Here is a 17,289-nt window from a genome sequence, read left to right as displayed (position 1 = left end):
TATAAACAATGGTACAGATCCTTGCACATGACCACTGTGTACCTGGTGTACAGGCTGGGCACATCCTTAGTTCTGACTACTGGATCAAAGTAGAAATTATAAAATCTCCCCACAAAATTTTACATCTATTAAACAAAACTCAACTCCCCACACCTTAATGAACCATACTGAACCTTCTTCATCTTTGCCAATTTGATAAAAGTGGTCTCCTGCTATAAAATTTCTGGTAGTAAATACCAAAAGGCTTAGACTTGCGCATCTCCTTGGATCAGAAATTCCCCTTCTAGGAGTCTACCCTAGGAGAGAATAAGGGATAGTGGGCAAGATGTTCACTGCAGCCAGTTTGGTGGAACAATGCCAAAATGTACCTCATACTGTGCTTGAATTTTCACTTCTTTTCTGCACATGAAAACGTACCACCACCCCTTGGCCCTACTCTTAATGGCTTTCAACCACCACTAATGGTTGGCATGTCTCTCCTTCATTAACTTTAAAAATAAAACCAGCAGTTGGTTTACCAGCAACAAATACGTTTATTTGGGAGTGGTAGAGAACTACAATCCAAGACAAGCATGGTAAGGCAAAACCGTAGGCAAGTCCAGAGAACAAAAGAGAGGAATGCTCTTTTATGGAGGAAAGTGAGAAGCTGGGAGGGCTGTTATAAACAAAAAGTCCATTAGAGTAAACTGGGAGTTCAAAGGATAGTTGCTTTTCATTGGCTGAGTTGTGACTGTCTCTCATTGGCTGAGCTGTTGCCAGAGAAGTAGAAAACCTTTCTTCTGCTGGAATACCAAACAGCTAACCCATAGCAGGGACTTAGAAGGTTTCTCTTCTATTTGGTTCTGCAATTAAGGAGTTTAAGGAGTGGTAGGACATGAGATAGCTCCCTGCTGGCTTTCCAACTTTGTTGTAAAGGAGGCTCCCTTTTATTTTCACACCTCAGCCTTTTTACTGAGATTTTTAACAACTTAAAAATATGAAAAATGCTTTAACAACAATACACATTTTTAATTATTTTCCTTTTAATCCTCTGTGAAAAACTTAAAACATACATCAAAGTAGAAAGAATATTGTAACAAACTCTGCATCATCTAAACGTGACAATTAGTATTTTGCTTCAGCTTTTTCTCCCTGCTGAAGCATTTTCAAGCAAGTATCAGGCTGATATTCCACCCCTAAATACTTCACTATGTCTAAAAACTTAGATTTATATTTTTAAAGGTTTATTTATTTATTTATATATTTGAGAGGGAGATTGAGAGAGAGTGAGTTCATGAGAAGTGAGAGGTCAGAGTGAGAAGCAGATCCCTGCTAAGCAGGGAAGGCTGATGTGGGACTCCGTCCAGGGACTCCAGGATCATGACCTGAGCGGAAGGCAGTTGCTTAACCAACTGAGCCACCCAGGCGCCCCATGACTTTTATTTTGAAATGTCATATTTATATAAAAGTTGCAAAAACAGGGCAATCTGTGCCCTCATGCCCTTAACTTGAATTCCCCATGTTAATATTTCTGAATATTGAGAAGAATACTAGAACATGAAAATCAGTTGCAGACATGACAAAGGAAAACCTGGTCACAAAGGCCCTCTACTATCTCTGGGCCACTGCTCTCTGGCCAGAGGAGATACTCAAATGGTAAGCACCAAAGCCCACACCCACTTCTGTCTTCTCCTTTGTCCTTCACATTTCAAGACTATATAAGAACTGATTTCTTCCTTAAAAAGTCAAATAAAAGATGCATAAATATCACTTTAAGCCCTATACCATGCCTCAAATCCAAGGCTCCCTGTGAGTCCTCAGAATATTATCTGTGCAATACACAAGGCACTACAGTGGACATTTCCCACAACTTACTTATTGCTTGTTTTAATTACTGTTATTTTATTGGCTCACTTTCCAAACTCCCCTGCTCAAATACCCAAAGCTGTACCTAAGCTGTTTGCAGCAGCATCACAGTGACCACTGCTGACCCTAGGATGGTGACTCAAGAAGTAGAACTTTCAAATGCTTAGAAACTCTACCAGACTGCCATCTGAAAAGCCCACAGGTTCTTCCACCAGCACAGTGTGAAGGGTCGTTTCACAGTATCACTTGACAGTAGTTATCACGCACATCCAGTGGCTTAACACAGCTGATGAGCAAAACGTGGACCCAATTGTCTTTCATAAATCGCTCCACTACTGGTGAGCCCAAGTGTGCTGGCTTCTCAAAGGCCTCTTTAGCAGTGGAAGCCACAATAAAGTGAATAATAAATAGTTTGCCTCTTATTTTCCACCTATCACTAAGAGCTAGCCCCTAGCACAAATGCCTGCTGAGACTTCTGTGCTGTTAAAGAAATAAAATGCCAGTGACCAGGCCTCATGGTGCTTACCTAGGAGGATGTTCAGAGTTAGCAGAGGAGCATCAGCCTCATGCCTATGATGTCTGCAAGAGGTACAGGGGGATACAGTAAATAGGAAGGGCAGGAAGCCCACAGCTCCTGAAGGTGAGAAATGAGGACATGTAGTTGGATGAATGTTGGCTCCGAAAGATATGTCCACAGCTTAATCCCTGGAGCCCATGATCTTATTTGGGGGAAAAAAAAGTCTTTGCAGATGTGATTAAGTTCAGAATCTTTAAATGAAGAGGTCACCCTTGATTTTCTTTTTTTTTTTTTTTTTCCTTTTTTAAAGATTTTATTTATTTACTCGACAGACAGAGATCACAAGTAGGCAGAGAGGCAGGCAGAGAGAGGAGGAAGCAGGCTCCCTGCTCAGCAGAGAGCCTGATGTGGGGCTTGATCCCAGGATCCTGAGATCATGACCTGAGCCAAAGGCAGAGGCTTTAACCCACTGAGCCACCCAGGTGCCCCCATCCTTGATTTTCTGATGTGCTATAAATCTAATGACAAGTGTCCTTATCAGACACACAGTGGAAACTTGATAGTAGAGGAAGACCATGTGAAGACAAAGACGGAAACCACAATGCAACTACATGCCAAAGAACACTAAGGATTGTCAATAGCTACCAGAAGCTGGAAGAGGCAAGTAATGGAGGAGGGGTTGGGAGTGGCCTGACTTCTGGCCTCCAGAATTATGAGAGAATAATTCTGATGTTTTAAGACACCCAGTTCATGGCAGTTTTGGTAGTCCAGAAAACTAATAAAAACATCATACTACTTCTACTTTGTATGTATTTTGGAATTTCTGTAACTTGCATGAAAATTATAGTGGCATATCCTTCATTTGTGAGCTGAGGTTATGGCAAGGGGAGAGAGGCTCTGGAAGGTCCTGGATTTACATGAGTGGGGCTAGAAGTCACAGACATCCCATGAAACCTATTGCCTGTTCTCCCTCAAGACTCCTCTCACTAGGCCACTGTTCCTCCAGGAACGCTTATGAGTACGTCCACCTCAGGGTATTTGCGTGGATCATCCAGGTGATCCCTGCTGCTTCATGCCATTCTGTAGCTCTCGGGGCATCTGCAGAGGTCTCCCCCATTTTCCATCCCCCTGCCTGACTTGTTTTCTTACAGACTTGCCCCAAGTGGTGTGATGGCTTTCTTTCTTAATGTCATACTCCCCTCCACATCAACTTGGGGGCATGCTGTAGGCTCCTGACACGTGTTCTGAGTAAAACCAGGATCCTTAGGTACACATCAGTCCCAGTCTGAGATGGGCTCTCACAGGGCCCCTGACTCCCAAGGGACACCACCACCAAATCTCCCAAATCTTTCCTATGGTTAAGGAGCAAGCCAGCAGGTTGGGCCTGCCTTGTCCTAGATACAACGTCAAGAGCAGACCTGATAATGTCCCTGAGCTGTCAGCTCCCCACCTAAGAAGACCCAGTAAAAACTGTCCCTCACATGCAGCCCGACGGTGGGTTTGTCCTGACCAAACAGAAGCAAATGGGGTGGTGTGGCACACAGACTTTATTCTGACCCCTCCCCAAGTCCTGGGTCCAGGTCCACGTCCTGACCAGCAAGTGGGTTCACTCAGCACTTAGAAAGACCCTCTTGCGTGCGGTGTTGGTGTATGGGTGCCAGCGCCACTCCACATCTGCTGTGGCCTCCTGTTCCAGCGTGCCCAGGCGGATCATGTACACTGGGAGGTGTAGATGGGTACATTGTCACCTACACCGCCAGTACCCCACCACCATGAGAAGTGGAATTAAGCCCCAAACTCACACTTCAGTTCAAAGCGAGGTCCAACCTCTGTCAGCTCCACAGTGCGGTGGTTGGTCTTCCTATATACGTGGTGCCTGGAGGCAAGGGGAGACAGGGTAGGGGTGAGAGAAGACAGTGAGCAGATGTGAGCCAATAACAAACAGCAGTGGAACACAAAGGTCAGGACGCCATTCTGAGGCCAGCCCATGGACCTACCGGAAGGAGATATAGTCATCTTGGTTTGCGAAGGTGATGACACGGTGGCTGTCATCCTTGGGCACGGGGAACAGGTAACGGAGTATGTCAGAGACCTGGGTCAGAGGGAAGGCGAGTAGCAAATGCCCAGCCTGGAACTCCCTGCCCCCAGCCCTCACCCCATGGACCCAGACTCACCCGCTTGCCTAGTTGGGAGGAGAAGCCATGCATGATGAGGTGAGGCTTGGCCTCGGACACGGTGCCCAGGTCAGGAATGTCATGGCGCATGACCACATTGCACAGTGTGAAGTAAGCAGTGGGGCCGAAGGGCAGGTGGCTGACAATGAGCCCCACTGGTGGGGCCAGGCGGGCTGTCAGAAACCTTATCTGCTCTCAGACAACCACCCCAGCAGACACCCTGTTCCCACCACAGTCTCACCAGGTGTGCCTCGATGCTCATGGACAACCAGCAGGTCAGTGACACCATTGGCTTTGCAGGCTCGCACCAGTGCCCCTACCTCATGCCGGCCACGGTTCATGCGTTGGGCGCCTGGGAATACCAACTTCAGCTCCTTGTATGTGAACACATTTCAATTAGGACTGGGGCCACTAGTGCCTTAGGACCTCCCATTCGCTTCCCACTACTGGTACCTTTGCAAACATCTTGAGGCGGGAACTGGGGTCTCGGGAGGTAGTGATCATGACCTTAGGATCTTCAACCCCTGCCCATCGATATTCATCATCCACATGGTTGGTCACACCTGGTAATAGCATGAGGGGAAAGAATGTGATTGTCTTGGGAAATAAAATGCTAACTTGAGGGTGGCTCAATCTGTCTAGAGTAGCACTGTCTGACAATACCTTTGATGATGAAAATAAAATGTTCCACACCTGCACTGAGCAGGAGGGTAGCCCTCCAGCCACACTGGTTATAAAAACAACTATGACTGAGGAACTAAATGTTTAAATTTGATTTAATTTTACTTCATTTTAATTACATTTATCACACGGGGTTAATGACTACCAAGTGCAAATCCAGATTCTGTTAAGACCAAAGGTAACTGACTCCTTTTCCTCATAACAAAAATTCATAATGTCTGTTTAGGTGTTAATGAAGTGCTGGGAGCTGGGGACATGGCAGTAAACAAAATGGATACTGTCTTGCCTCAGCAAGAGTTCATATTCTGATAAAGGGGATAATTAACAGACAAAACAGAGTAAGTGGGATAACCTGTATGTGCTAAATAAACGAAATTGGGAGCACTAAGAAAGAGCTCTCCTAAAGTGCCATCTGTGCAAGGTCAGGAGGGCATCTGGGAGACAGTTTCGCAAGGAGGAGCTACATAGCCTTTCCTTCAAGCTGTCCGTGGAATGACATAGAAACCAGCAGGCTCAAGTGCAGGGGAAGAAGCTGGCCCAGTGTCAGGGAAGTTTACCTTCACCGCCGGCGTCATCAAACTCCAAGGAACCCTGTAAGGCCAGAGCCTCCCTGCGTAATTCGGTGGGAATCAGGCAGTTCTCTGCAGGGGGAACACAGAGCAGCTGAGTAAGACACATGAATGGAGCCCTCAGTTTATACAACACTGTGGCTTACAAAAAACTGTACAGACTTGATTAAAAAGTTCCCCTTTCACTCCTTTCTGTGCAGAAATGTGTACATGACTTCTTTGGCAGGGGGAAGAGGGAGACAAAACTATTTTTGTCTACGTGCCAAGCTGTTAACAATGGTTACAGGAGATTTCATTTTCTATGGTTTCTAGTTTCATGGTTTGAGGGCTTTCTAAAATATTTAGTTGCAAATATATACTGTTTTTGTACTTAGAAAAAAATTAACACGTGATTTTTAAAAGAACAAATAGAGCGTTCTTTCTATATGAATGTGGCCCAGAACCCCTGAAAACCCTAAAAACCCTCTGACAACAAAAGTGCTAAACTTTATGCTTTGGGTCAGATTTCCTCTGTGAACTAAAGCTAGACTTGTTTTTTTTAAAAAAAAAAAAAAAAAAAAAAAAAAAAAAGGCTGGGCTGTGGGCATGCCCACTTTGGAGTACAGAGCTCAATATGAACATGCCCTTGGAACCAGCATGTCTTTCCAATATGCCCTGGAGAAATTCTTGCACATGGAAGAGAAGGTTCATAGCAGCAATGCTGTTCCTAACTGCGCCAGACTAAAAAAATAAGGTCAACACCAAGCACAAGGAAATGGGAGCCCCCACTACACAAAATAGTTCTTAGAAAACATAAAGCTGGGAAAGAATACATACAACCTAATAACTACATTTAAAACTAAAAATCAACCCATGTGATTTAAGGATACAAACAAGTATGACATAAGCATAAATAAGAGTAAGGAAATGGCTTATTTTTAAACAGTATCCTGTATTGTGGCTATCTGAGTTGGGGGAAAATACTCCTGAATTTCAATAATTTGAGTTTTTTTTATTTCTAATGTGGGCAGACAGATCACAGATATTTAACATAACGCTTAATGTAAACATATAGATTCATGCACTTTATATGTCTAAAACACAGAAAATCAAAGTGAATTTAAAATAATCAGAGAGGGGGCCTGGGTGGCTCAGTTGGTTAAGCGACTGCCTTTGGCTCAGGTCATGATCCTAGAGTCCCCAGATTGAGTCCTGAATCGGGCTCCCTGCTCAGCAGGGGGTCGGTCTGCTTCTCCCCCAGACCGCTCTTCTCTCATGCTCTCCCTCATTCTCTCCCTCTCAAATAAATAAAATATTTTTAAAAAAATAATCATAGATAGTAAGCTGATGTACCATCCAGACAGGAAAGTTCTACTCACACAAGAACCAAGAAAATAGGGATAAGTATAACATTTTCATTCAAACAAGTTAACACTCTTCATTCGTATGACAAAAAGCGGAGAAAATACTGCAGTTAGATCCCAATTCACAACTCGAATAAAAATAAATTCTCTACGGTTTATCACTTTTTAAATGCGACGTAATCATAGTAACAACTAAAAGATATTCTTGTCATCTTGTACTGAAGAAGGTAGCAAAAAGAAAAACAACGGGGGGGAGGCGCGGGAGGACAATGTAAAAATTTAAAATTTGGGAAAAACTAAACACACTGTAAACAAAATTAATAGGCAAACTGTAAAATTTGGATACTGCAGCATATATGACAAGATATGAAATTTATAGCATCACGGAAAGAATTTATAAACCCAAAAGGCAAGAAAACGGCCAGTAAATACTTGAAAGGATGCTCAGCCATACAAATACTAAGAGATGCTAATTAAACGCGTTTTATACCATTTGGTCTTTTATTCCGCTGGATTTTAAAATGCAAACCATGGTCTCTATAACGACAGGTTTAGAGGACTCCCCCGTCCCCGAGTGGGGGCGGAGAAGTGCCTACCTTCCAGGGCGCGCCGAACCTTCTCCTTCCGGTCCTGGGCAGCTTGCTGCGACTCCTCTCGGGCCTTGCGGTACAGGTACTCCCGGCGAAGGCGTGCCTCACGACGCAACTACGGAAAAAGCGGGTTAGCTCAGCCTCCTCGCCACGCACAGCCGGGCCCGGGGGCCACTAGCCCCACCAGCCCCACCAGCCCCAAGCCCATAAATCATCCTCAGCCCTGCGCGAGCCCCCAATATAAAAAACAAGAGCTCAAACATCCCTCCTACCATTCTGAGCGCGGATTCCACGTGGGTCTAGGAGAATGCCGGGCACAGCGTCAGCAACGTCACCCAAGATTCTGCCCTCAATCAAGAAGGTCGCTAGAGGCTTTGCGGCACTCTATTACTGTGGGGAGTGCCAAATGTTAAGATGGCGGAGGGTGGGTTAGGAGTTGCAAGGCGATTGGCCAATCTGGAGACGCAAACTTACTGGAACACCAATAGACGGGCGTCAAAACGTTGTCACGTTGGTAAGGCTCGCCCTTACTAAAGATGTTAGTGCATGGCTTCATTACTTACCACTGTGCAGGATGCCCAATTTTAAGATGATGAACAGCTAGAGTAATCATAATTGGCGGTTCAAAATGATCCAGCAACTGTAAAAGCAGCACAGCGGCTGACTGGAGGCTCGCCTACCGGCTGCTGGAATTAAAGCCTCTTCTCCCTTAAAATAGCTGCCATACAGCTATACCTCTTCCATCACCACAGCTATCGCCCTACTGTTAAAAAGCGGCCTCTTACCGCTTCTCGGCCTTTTGGCTAAGATCCAGTGTAAAATGCGGCCTCTTCCCAAAGCGACTCGGAACCACCCACAGCTCTAGCCGACTGTTTCGTAGGCTCACATGCCTCGGAAAACCCAGCTAATCAATTCTGCAGCGCGGCTCTAAGCGTTTGCCTTTCGAAAGATTGGGCAACTCGGCCCACGGCTGGGAACGCCCATTGAAGGTGAGCCTATTGGTTATCACGCCGGCATGGCGAGCGACGATTGGGCAACCTGTGAGGAGGCTGGTTCCAGACCTCAGTACCGTGGGCCCATGGCTGCGCCGGGCTTACGCGCGCAGATGGACTCGCTCCTTCTGCAACTGCTCCGGGACCTGGAAGAACTGGAGGCGAAACGGGCAGCACTGAACGCCCGGGTGGAGGAGGTGGGATCTTGCGGAGGGAGGGATGGGCGGGCATGCGGGGGTAAACTGAGTTTAACCGCTCTCCTCTTATCCCAGGGCTGGTTCTCACTCTCCAAAGCTCGCTATGCCATGGGTGCCAAGTCTGTAGGTCCTCTGCAGTATGCCTCCCGCATGGAGCCTCAGGTCTGCGTCTACACCAGGTGAGGAGGTGTGTATGTTGGAACGGGTGGGCGGACAGGGTCCAGGCTGGGGCCTCCAAATGTCGATCCTGCCTTCTCGTTCTTCAGAGAGGCCCCGGACGGACTCCAGAAGGTCTGGGTGGTGAGAGCCAGCGCCCAGACTCCGGAAGAGGTGGGGCCCCGTGAGGCAGGTGAGTTCCCCTTTCTTCGCGTCAGGGCTCCCTCCCGATGTCAAAAACAAAATGTACAGGATAATTGAAGAGATTATTTTATTAAGGGTGTTGCGATGGAGAGTGGCCCAGATCGGAGGATCACAGTGTCTCAGCAGGCTGTTTGTTGTTGTTGTTGTTGTTTTGTTTTGTTTTGTTTTGTTTTTTTGCTTTAGACTTCTATAGGGAGAAATGGATAAGTTATAGGTGAAGTCCTTTACGGTTGGAATAGTTTTACAATAGGGGGAAGTTTCAATCAGTTGAACAAAAAATGTTTATATGTCTAACTGGTTTCAGAGGGACAAACTTCTAATCTCAGTCATTTATGAGACAAACGGGGAGTTGGAGGGTCTGTCTAGCCTTTCAGCATGTTCAGGCAAAATGGGAAAAGTCAGTGTGTGGCTCTGTCACAGGTAAACAAGGGGGTCATTTGCTGATCTTATGAGAGTCATGAGAAAGAGTGGTCAGGGCATCTCATCTGAATCACAAACGGAAAGGTTGTTCTTTGTGGTAAGCTGTTTTCTGGAACATAAATGGTTGGAGGGATTTTACAGCCTTCAATGTTTGTCAGGATCATGAGCTTAGATCAAGTTCAACATTATCACAGAGAAGACAAGGGACAGGTAATGAGACCCCCAACCTCCAGTCTGTCTTTCTCCAGCTTTGCGCAGGCGCAAGGGTCTCTCCAGAACCCCAGAGCCAGAGTCCTCCCCAGCCCCCCAGGACCCTCTGAACTGGTTTGGAATCCTGGTTCCACACAGTCTGCGTCATGCCCAAGCCAGCTTCCGGGAAGGTGAGTAGACCCTCTATCTATAGGAAGAAGTAGTAGTAATGACATGCCTGGCTGGGGTTAATCTGCAAAGGTTTTTCCAGGGTTTTTTCCATAGCAGGCTTTTGTTGCACACATGCTGTTTTTTCCAAAAAGGATTTACTGGCTGTTGGCAGTGTTCCAGGCTCATGTTAGGGGCTAGAGATACAGCAGGAAACAAAAGAGATAAATACCCCTCATGGAATGTATATTCCATTGAGGGGAGAATGAAAACATGCAAATAAATAAGTAGGCCCTATATATAATACGGGGTAGTGAGAATTGTTATGGAAAAATAAGATAGGGTATGGTGGATGGAGTGGGACAGGAGTGGGTGAGGGTAGCAATTTTATGAAGGGTGATCTGAAAAGTCCTCTCTGAAAAGATGGAAAGAACTTTGTAGTTGATCTGTGCTAGGCAGAGGGGCCAGCCAGGGCAAAAGCTTTGAGGCGAAATCCTGTTTAGCTTGGCAGAGAGGAGCCCAGATGGGTTAGAGTGGAGTTTATGAAGCAGGGAGTACCAGGAACTGAGGTCAGAGGGGACTGGACCCAGGTTATTTGAGGTATAGGCCCTGATGAGGACTTTGGGAGTCACGGGTGGCTCTGAAGAGGTGAGGCAGAGTTGGATCCACAGAGTGATAGGAAGACTCTGGGTGCTGGGTGGGAACAGACAAGAGCAGAGGTAGGAAGCAGATGTCGGGGAGCAGCCAGGATTGAGATGTAGGTGGAGGCAGTGAAGGAGAATGCAAGTGACAGGAATCTGCATGTTTTGAGAGTAGAAGCCACAAGATTTACTGACAGATCAATTTGAGAGTAAGGGAAGGAGAGGAATGAAGGATGAACCCACAGATTCCAGCAGGAATACCTGGGAGAATGAAGCTGCCCTCACCTGGTGTGGGAGAGCAGCAGCCAAGGGTAAGTCAAGAGTTGAGTGAGAGTGTGTTCCTACTACTGTGTGGTGGAGACTCTGCTCAGGTGTCTGGGCACATGCATCTGAGTTTGGAAGAGACCTGGGCTGGAAAGAGAGATTTGGGAGCCCCCTGCATAACACTGGTGTTTAAATTCCCAAGTTGCTGACACAGACACAGCATTTAAACTGAGATCAGCAGAGGGCCTCAGAGTATGGACAGAAGGTGGGAAGAGGAAGGAGAGAAACCACTTTCAAAGAGACTGAGAAGTAGCAGTGAGGCAGGAACAACAACCAGAGGGTGAGAGATCCCAGAAACCAAGAGGAGAAAGTGCTTCCTGGAGGGAACTGAGCAGATGTGTGGCCAGCTCTGCTGTCAGGCAGGTAGGCTGAAGACTGGACTGGCGAGTGGCCTGGGCATGGAGGGCCCAGAAGACTGTTAAGCAGAAGCATCAGGCAAAAGCCACCTAGATGTAGATCCAGAATGTGGAACACTTTTGGGGGCAGGGTAAACAGAGTGCAAGAATAGTGAAGGACTATTACAATGAAGGAAAAAAGGAAGGAAATGAGGGCATGCAACAGTGTTATGATCTGTGAATTTTTAGTCCCCGGTGGGTAATGTAAGGGAGTAAAGGAAGTCTGTTGAAGAGGTGACATTTTAGTAAAGATGTGAAGGAGGTGAGGGTGTGGGTCTAGTGAGATTCTGAAGCAGCCAGTGCAAGGCTCTTCTGGGAATGTTTTAGAAATAGTATGGAAGCTAGAAAATTCTGGAGCCTTTCCAGTCCCTGGAATGTTCAAAGGCCCCTGAGTCGTATCACATAGTGGATACCATGGTGACAATCTTGTCTCTTCCTCTAGGCCTGCAGCTGGCTGCAGACATGGCCAGCCTTCAGATCCGCATTGACTGGGGTCGAAGCCAACTCCGGGGGCTCCAGGAAAAACTCAAGCAGCTAGAGCCCGAGTCTACCTGACTTGTGACTAGAGGCTAGACAGTGAACACAGCTGTTCTTTGGTGTAGCTACCTTATCTCAGGCCTTCCTCCTTCACAGATTGCCCCTGCCCCAACTAATCCCTGTTCCTTAAAATTTCTCTGGTTTGCATGTTTCTAGCTTTGTAAGGTGTGAAAGTTTGAAGAGCCTCATGGATATATCAGCTGTGGTTTCTTTACAGGATAAAATACTGCACAGTTAGTGGCAGGGAAGGACAACAAATAGGTGCTTCAGTTGCACTAGATTTTGAAAACTGATTTTGGTGTAGGAAAAAAAGACAAACATGGCTAACAAATTAAGACAGTATGATTCCATGTCAATAAAAAACGTGAACACCTAAGTAGGTAGGTAGTCCTTGGCAGGTTTTAAGCCAGAAAGTCTAAAAGATCTGACTTAGATTTTCAAGGGAACTCAAGGAACTCTTCATTTATCTTTATAGGAGTGAGACCATGCTACTTTTAATTTTTGAAAGGCCAAATGTATTTCCTGTGATGGGATCTGTGTCCTTGCTTCATTATCCTACTGGGTTGTTTTTTTAAAAGTTTGCTTGGGGAAAATTAATCCTTTGTTCATAATATGAAATGTAAATATTTTCCCAATTTCTCTTGTAACTTTGCTTATGTTTTTTTTTTAAACTTCATTTTAAAATAAAATGCGTTAACCTGCACAAAATATTGAATAGCTTAATGAGTAACTAAGGTGAAAGCTATAGTAATCATCACCCAGCTCTTGTATTTTTTTTTAGTTTTCTTAATTGATTTAAGAGTTGACTTTATCAATCAGCTGTTTTATCATTTCTGGATTTGGGGTTGTAAATGATATGATAAAAGAATTCTCCAGTATTTTCCTAAAGAACTTACGTGGTTTCAGTTGAGGTGTGGGGTGAATCCTACATCCAGCTTGTTTTTTCTACCATAGGTCTACATTACTGTATGTGGAACCACTGAGTTGAGATGCTCCCTTTTTTTTTCTTTCACATAATCCCAGTGTATACCCATACCGTATTTTGGAGCTTCCATTGTTTCATTGATTTTACTGTCAGTTAATATACAGGTACCACACCGTTCTTTAACATATACTTTAATGGCAGTAGGTCATATCTGTGGTTGGATGGGGGGGGGGTAATTGTTTTTTTTGTTTTTGCCATATTGAGGTTGAGTTGTCAGTGAAAAGCCTAATGGAAGACCTCAAAAGTAAACTAGAGAAAAAAAGTACGTCCCTTCCCACATAGGTTGAATTTCAGAACAAAATCCTGCTACGAAGTGTCAACCAGTGAGATTTTGAAGCAAAAATAAGTTAAAAACAATACAGGGGCACCTGGGTGGCTCAGTGGGTTAAAGCCTCTGCCTTCAGCTCAGGTCATGATCTTGGGGTCTTGGGATCCAGGCCCGCATTGGACTCTCTGCTCAACAAGGAGCCTGCTTCCTCCCTCTCTCTCTCTGCCTGCCTCTCTGCCTACTTGTGATCTCTGTCAAATAAATAAATAAAAATCTTAAAAAAAAAAAAATACATATTTGTTTTTCACATAAAAGATATTCACGTGAAATTCCGTCCCGGATGGGGTCCTTTGTTTTAGATGTCAGTTGATGTCAAAGGTCAAGCAATAGCCTTCATTTTACAGTTTGAAGTTGGGCTTTGGGTATGTCCGCGTGCCCAGCGCCACAGCAATACAAACAGAAAACCACCGCCGCTGGGCTGTCTGTCAGGGCAGGCTCTAGACCTTTGGGAGATTTCCGGGGGTAGGAGTGCCCGCCCCCTCGAGAGGCCCGGATGTTCTAGCAGGTGCCAGTTTGGGGGAAGGGGATCCTTGAAGCTGGGACTCGCGCAGCCGCAGTCAGAATTTCTGGAGGCAGTTTCATACCCGGTGGGTATGAAACCTTTAAATGGAGGGGCAGGCTAATGTCTACAGAAAGGAGAAGTGTTTTACCAGTGCTTCCCATATGGTCTAGCGGTGAGGATTCCTGGTTTTCACCCAGGCGGCCCGGGTTCGACTCCCGGTATGGGAAGGGGGTTGGTTCAATTTTTGTGGTGGCCAGAATTTTGTATTTTCATCTCAGGTCACATTGGGCGTTTCTTTCCATTTAAGCCTGAAAATTTGGGGCCCCGGGGAGCTCTGAGACCTATCATTCTGTGTTTTGAACGAAGTGAGAATTGTCATCACATCATTAACTATTTTTTCTATGGGTAATTTATTAACTGTATAAGATACCATATACATTATAGGTGCAAATACCATTATATTTATATATTGAATAATATTTAAAATACTCAAAATTTATTGTTAATCTTCATGGAGGGCGACCACTGCCTAGTCTTTCCACACACCTCTGGGTAGTGGAACCCTCCGGGAGGAAGGAAGAAATGAGTGGAGTCAAGACACTTGCAACTTTTGCTCCAGAGCCAGTCCAGAGGCTGGGCCGCAACAAGCGGAGCTGTCTCTGGAGGGGCATAGGATGAAGTGCCTGAATGGACTGGAGAGGGCCAGTTGGAAGAAGTCTCCGGCGGCAATTTAATTTTCTCTGGTCTTGCGGCTGCTTTGTTTGCCTTCTAGTCCAGTGGTTAGGGTTCTTAAGCAAACCGGTTTGCCTTCTACTGGTTCTACCGGTTCTAAGTAATTTTAAAAATTACTTAAATTTTTTTAAAAGAATCTCTCTGCCCCCAACACTTGCACACTTCCAGTCAAAAGGAGAGCCAAACGTACACACATGAGTTACTAAGTGCCTTTGTCAGTTTCCCACCCCCTTCGTCTGGTTCACTTACTCACCAACGGAGGTTATGGGCAGGGCTGAGGTCCTGTCTTCAGAAGTGGACCTCTACACTTATTTACTCACTCATACATTTTTTTTTGGGGGGGGGGATTATTTCTGTGATCCTATTAATTTAAAATGTGTAGGTTAAAATAGGATACATTGGAGCTGGAAAGTCATCACTGGTTCTCACAAGAAAACTGTCTAAAATTTAACAACTCTTCTTAGATCCATCAGAAAATTGAAGTCACGGGGCAAATTGCTGCCTTGAAAATTGGGAAGAAGAATGAATCATAGTATATACCAGGCTCAGAAGCTGCTGCTGGAGCCAGTAACTTGTAAGAAAACTTAAAGGCTAATTGACCCTGATGAGAGAAAAACTCTCTAAAGGCCTGATATATAAGGGAAGCTTATTTTCTTTTATTTTGACATGTTTAATATTTATTGTTCTTCTGCAGAAAAAGAATCTAGGTAGTTGCTACCATGATGACTTAATTTAGACAAAAATAACTAAGAGACATCAGTTGATTACCATAGCAGTTTTAATGGCAACTCACTAAATTACTAACAGAACCATTTTCTAGAAAGTACTGATCTAGTCACATGAATCCACAATAGGTGAAATACGAGAACAGTATAAACGTTTTGTATAACACACTTTTAGTTCTTCATGGTTTGGTATAAACAAATATAACTTGGCTCTGATGTAGACAATTATTGATATAATTTTCAAGTTTTTCGATGTGGGAAAGTCACTGTCGTTGTGGCTCTCCTCAACATGGAGCCCATGACACTCCCTGGGCAGGTTCAGACCCAACTCACACATTACAAACAGACTAGAAATAGCCAGTCAGATAAACACCAGTTTTCCTCAAATGGAAACGAAACAAACAAACAAACAAACAAAAAACCCAAAAGATTTTGGCAGTTAGAACAGTTTCCAACTCCATTTGGGATCTAGGCATGGATCCAATGGCCATCAGCCTCAGAGTCAGAGCCCTCAGGAAAACTGGGAGTAATTCTTCAGAGATGGGAAAGTCAAAAGGTTTTCTACCTGAGCTGCACCATGGTCATCACAACCTCACCTCTGCTCTTGACTCCTTACCCAGGACAGAGAGAAATAGGCAGATTCACCAGAGGAACTGGGACATTCTCATTTATAAGCTAAGGAAATGAGACTCCAACCAGAGCATATACAGATTTTGTGAAAGAATAAAGCCATTGAGTATGACATTGGTTAAAGGCAAAAGAAGAAAAGATTTCTATCTGCAGTAACATCTTTGTTTAATTTTTCTCAAGGGGAAGCCATTTTAGATGTCTAAGCATGACTGTATAAACTTTTTTTCTAAACCAAAAGCCTGATTAATGGTCTACCAAGCCATAAAGGAAAACCATCTTATCCTTGAGGTGTAAATGAATACTCCTACTTCTTGCATTTCTTAACATGAAAACTTGTGATTCCTGCCTATATGTTAATCTGTAATCTTTTGACCTTTTACAAGATGTAAAAAAAAAAAAAAAATCTTTGACCCTGTATAAAGTATTCATTCTCTGGAGGACTGTATTTCCTGTGAAGAGTGTGTTTCCCAGACAGGTGTCCTAACTTGGGATGGAATAAAACTCTTTCTTTTAGAGTGTCTAAAAGTTTTATTCATTTTGTATTGACAACCCTCACATTTTTGTGGGTTCTACCTCCAGAGGAACCTTACTAGCTTCTTAGGGTCAAGACTGGAGAAGAATCTCCTTTGCATCTGGCAAGAGGAGGGAAAAGTACCACTTTGAAATATGCCAGAGCACCCATTTCTCCTTAACAAAGGCCTATTCTCAGAGAAACTATTTTACTAGACCCCACCCAACCTGAGGGAAGAGAAATACCCAGCTCTCTCTACCCTTCCTGTGTCACATAAAGGGAGAAAAAAAGCAGGGAAGAGCTTTTGAAGATTATAGCCTCAGGGCAGAAGTTCAGTAAAAGACTATAGGATTATACAGTACTTCCCCTCCTCCCAAATATTATCACCACATCCGTAAGGTTCTTGTTATGATATATATAATATATAAAACAACTGAAAGAACTGCAGGGCTCAGAATCTATGTAAGAAATCTGATGGGAGGGGCTCCTGGGTGATTCAGTGGGTTAAAGCCTCTGCCTTCAGTTCAGGTCATGATCCCAGGATCCTGGGATTGAGCCCTGTATCAGGCTCCCTGCTCAGCTGGGAGCCTGCTTCCTCCTCTCTCTCTGCCTGCTTCTCTGCCTACTTGTGATCTCTGTCAAATAAATAAATAAAATCTTTAAAAAAAAAAAAAAAGAAATCTGATGGGAAACCCAAACACAGCAGAGAAGACAAATAAGAACACTGGAGGAAATTTTAGTCTCTGATACCTATAGCCATAGCAAACAATAAACACAGAGTGATTCTTAGGAGGATAAATATAAAATCTCACACTAAAACCCTGCATAACTTAGTTCCTTTTACCTGATACATCATGTCTACCTTTTTTTTTTTAAGATTTTATTTATTCAACAAAAAAGGGAGAGAACAAGCATAAGCAGGGGGAGCAGCAGA

At 44.5% G+C, this 17,289-nt stretch overlaps 2 protein-coding genes and 1 non-coding gene across 5 annotated transcripts; 2 read left to right on the top strand and 1 right to left on the bottom strand.

Moving 5' to 3' along the window:
• Positions 1-3,891: 3,891 nt before the first annotated feature.
• Positions 3,892-8,165, bottom strand: IMP4 (IMP U3 small nucleolar ribonucleoprotein 4). Of its 2 annotated transcripts, none has more exons than XM_032838175.1 (9): positions 7,992-8,165; positions 7,726-7,834; positions 5,775-5,858; positions 4,990-5,099; positions 4,778-4,910; positions 4,537-4,691; positions 4,360-4,415; positions 4,165-4,238; positions 3,892-4,081 (listed from the first exon to the last, which is right to left on the bottom strand). In XM_032838175.1, the coding sequence occupies exons 1-9, from the start codon at positions 7,992-7,994 to the stop codon at positions 3,969-3,971; spliced, it is 837 nt and encodes a 278-aa protein (XP_032694066.1). In that variant the 5' UTR covers positions 7,995-8,165; the 3' UTR covers positions 3,892-3,968. The 2 variants fall into 2 exon arrangements, with proteins under 2 accessions (XP_032694066.1, XP_032694064.1); XM_032838173.1 differs by having other exon boundaries at positions 4,360-4,454; positions 7,992-8,156.
• A 568-nt stretch (positions 8,166-8,733) lies between these two features.
• On the top strand, positions 8,734-13,189 carry CCDC115 (coiled-coil domain containing 115). Of its 2 annotated transcripts, XM_032838176.1 has the most exons (5): positions 8,736-8,908; positions 8,984-9,087; positions 9,175-9,257; positions 9,937-10,068; positions 11,848-13,189. In XM_032838176.1, exons 1-5 carry the CDS (start codon positions 8,798-8,800, stop codon positions 11,958-11,960), a joined length of 543 nt encoding a protein of 180 aa, XP_032694067.1. In that variant the 5' UTR covers positions 8,736-8,797; the 3' UTR covers positions 11,961-13,189. The 2 variants fall into 2 exon arrangements, with proteins under 2 accessions (XP_032694068.1, XP_032694067.1); XM_032838177.1 differs by lacking the exon at positions 9,175-9,257 and having other exon boundaries at positions 8,734-8,908.
• A 723-nt stretch (positions 13,190-13,912) lies between these two features.
• On the top strand, positions 13,913-13,984 carry TRNAE-UUC. The gene has a single exon. It is a non-coding gene; the product is annotated as a tRNA-Glu (tRNA).
• The last annotated feature ends 3,305 nt before the right edge of the window (positions 13,985-17,289 follow it).

Source organism: Lontra canadensis, unplaced genomic scaffold, assembly GCF_010015895.1.
Source record: "Lontra canadensis isolate GAN:19392208 unplaced genomic scaffold, GSC_riverotter_1.0 scaffold103, whole genome shotgun sequence".
Taxonomy (NCBI): Eukaryota; Metazoa; Chordata; class Mammalia; order Carnivora; family Mustelidae; genus Lontra; species Lontra canadensis.
Note: the sequence above shows the minus strand (reverse complement) of the source record. Positions and strands in the feature narration are given on the sequence as shown.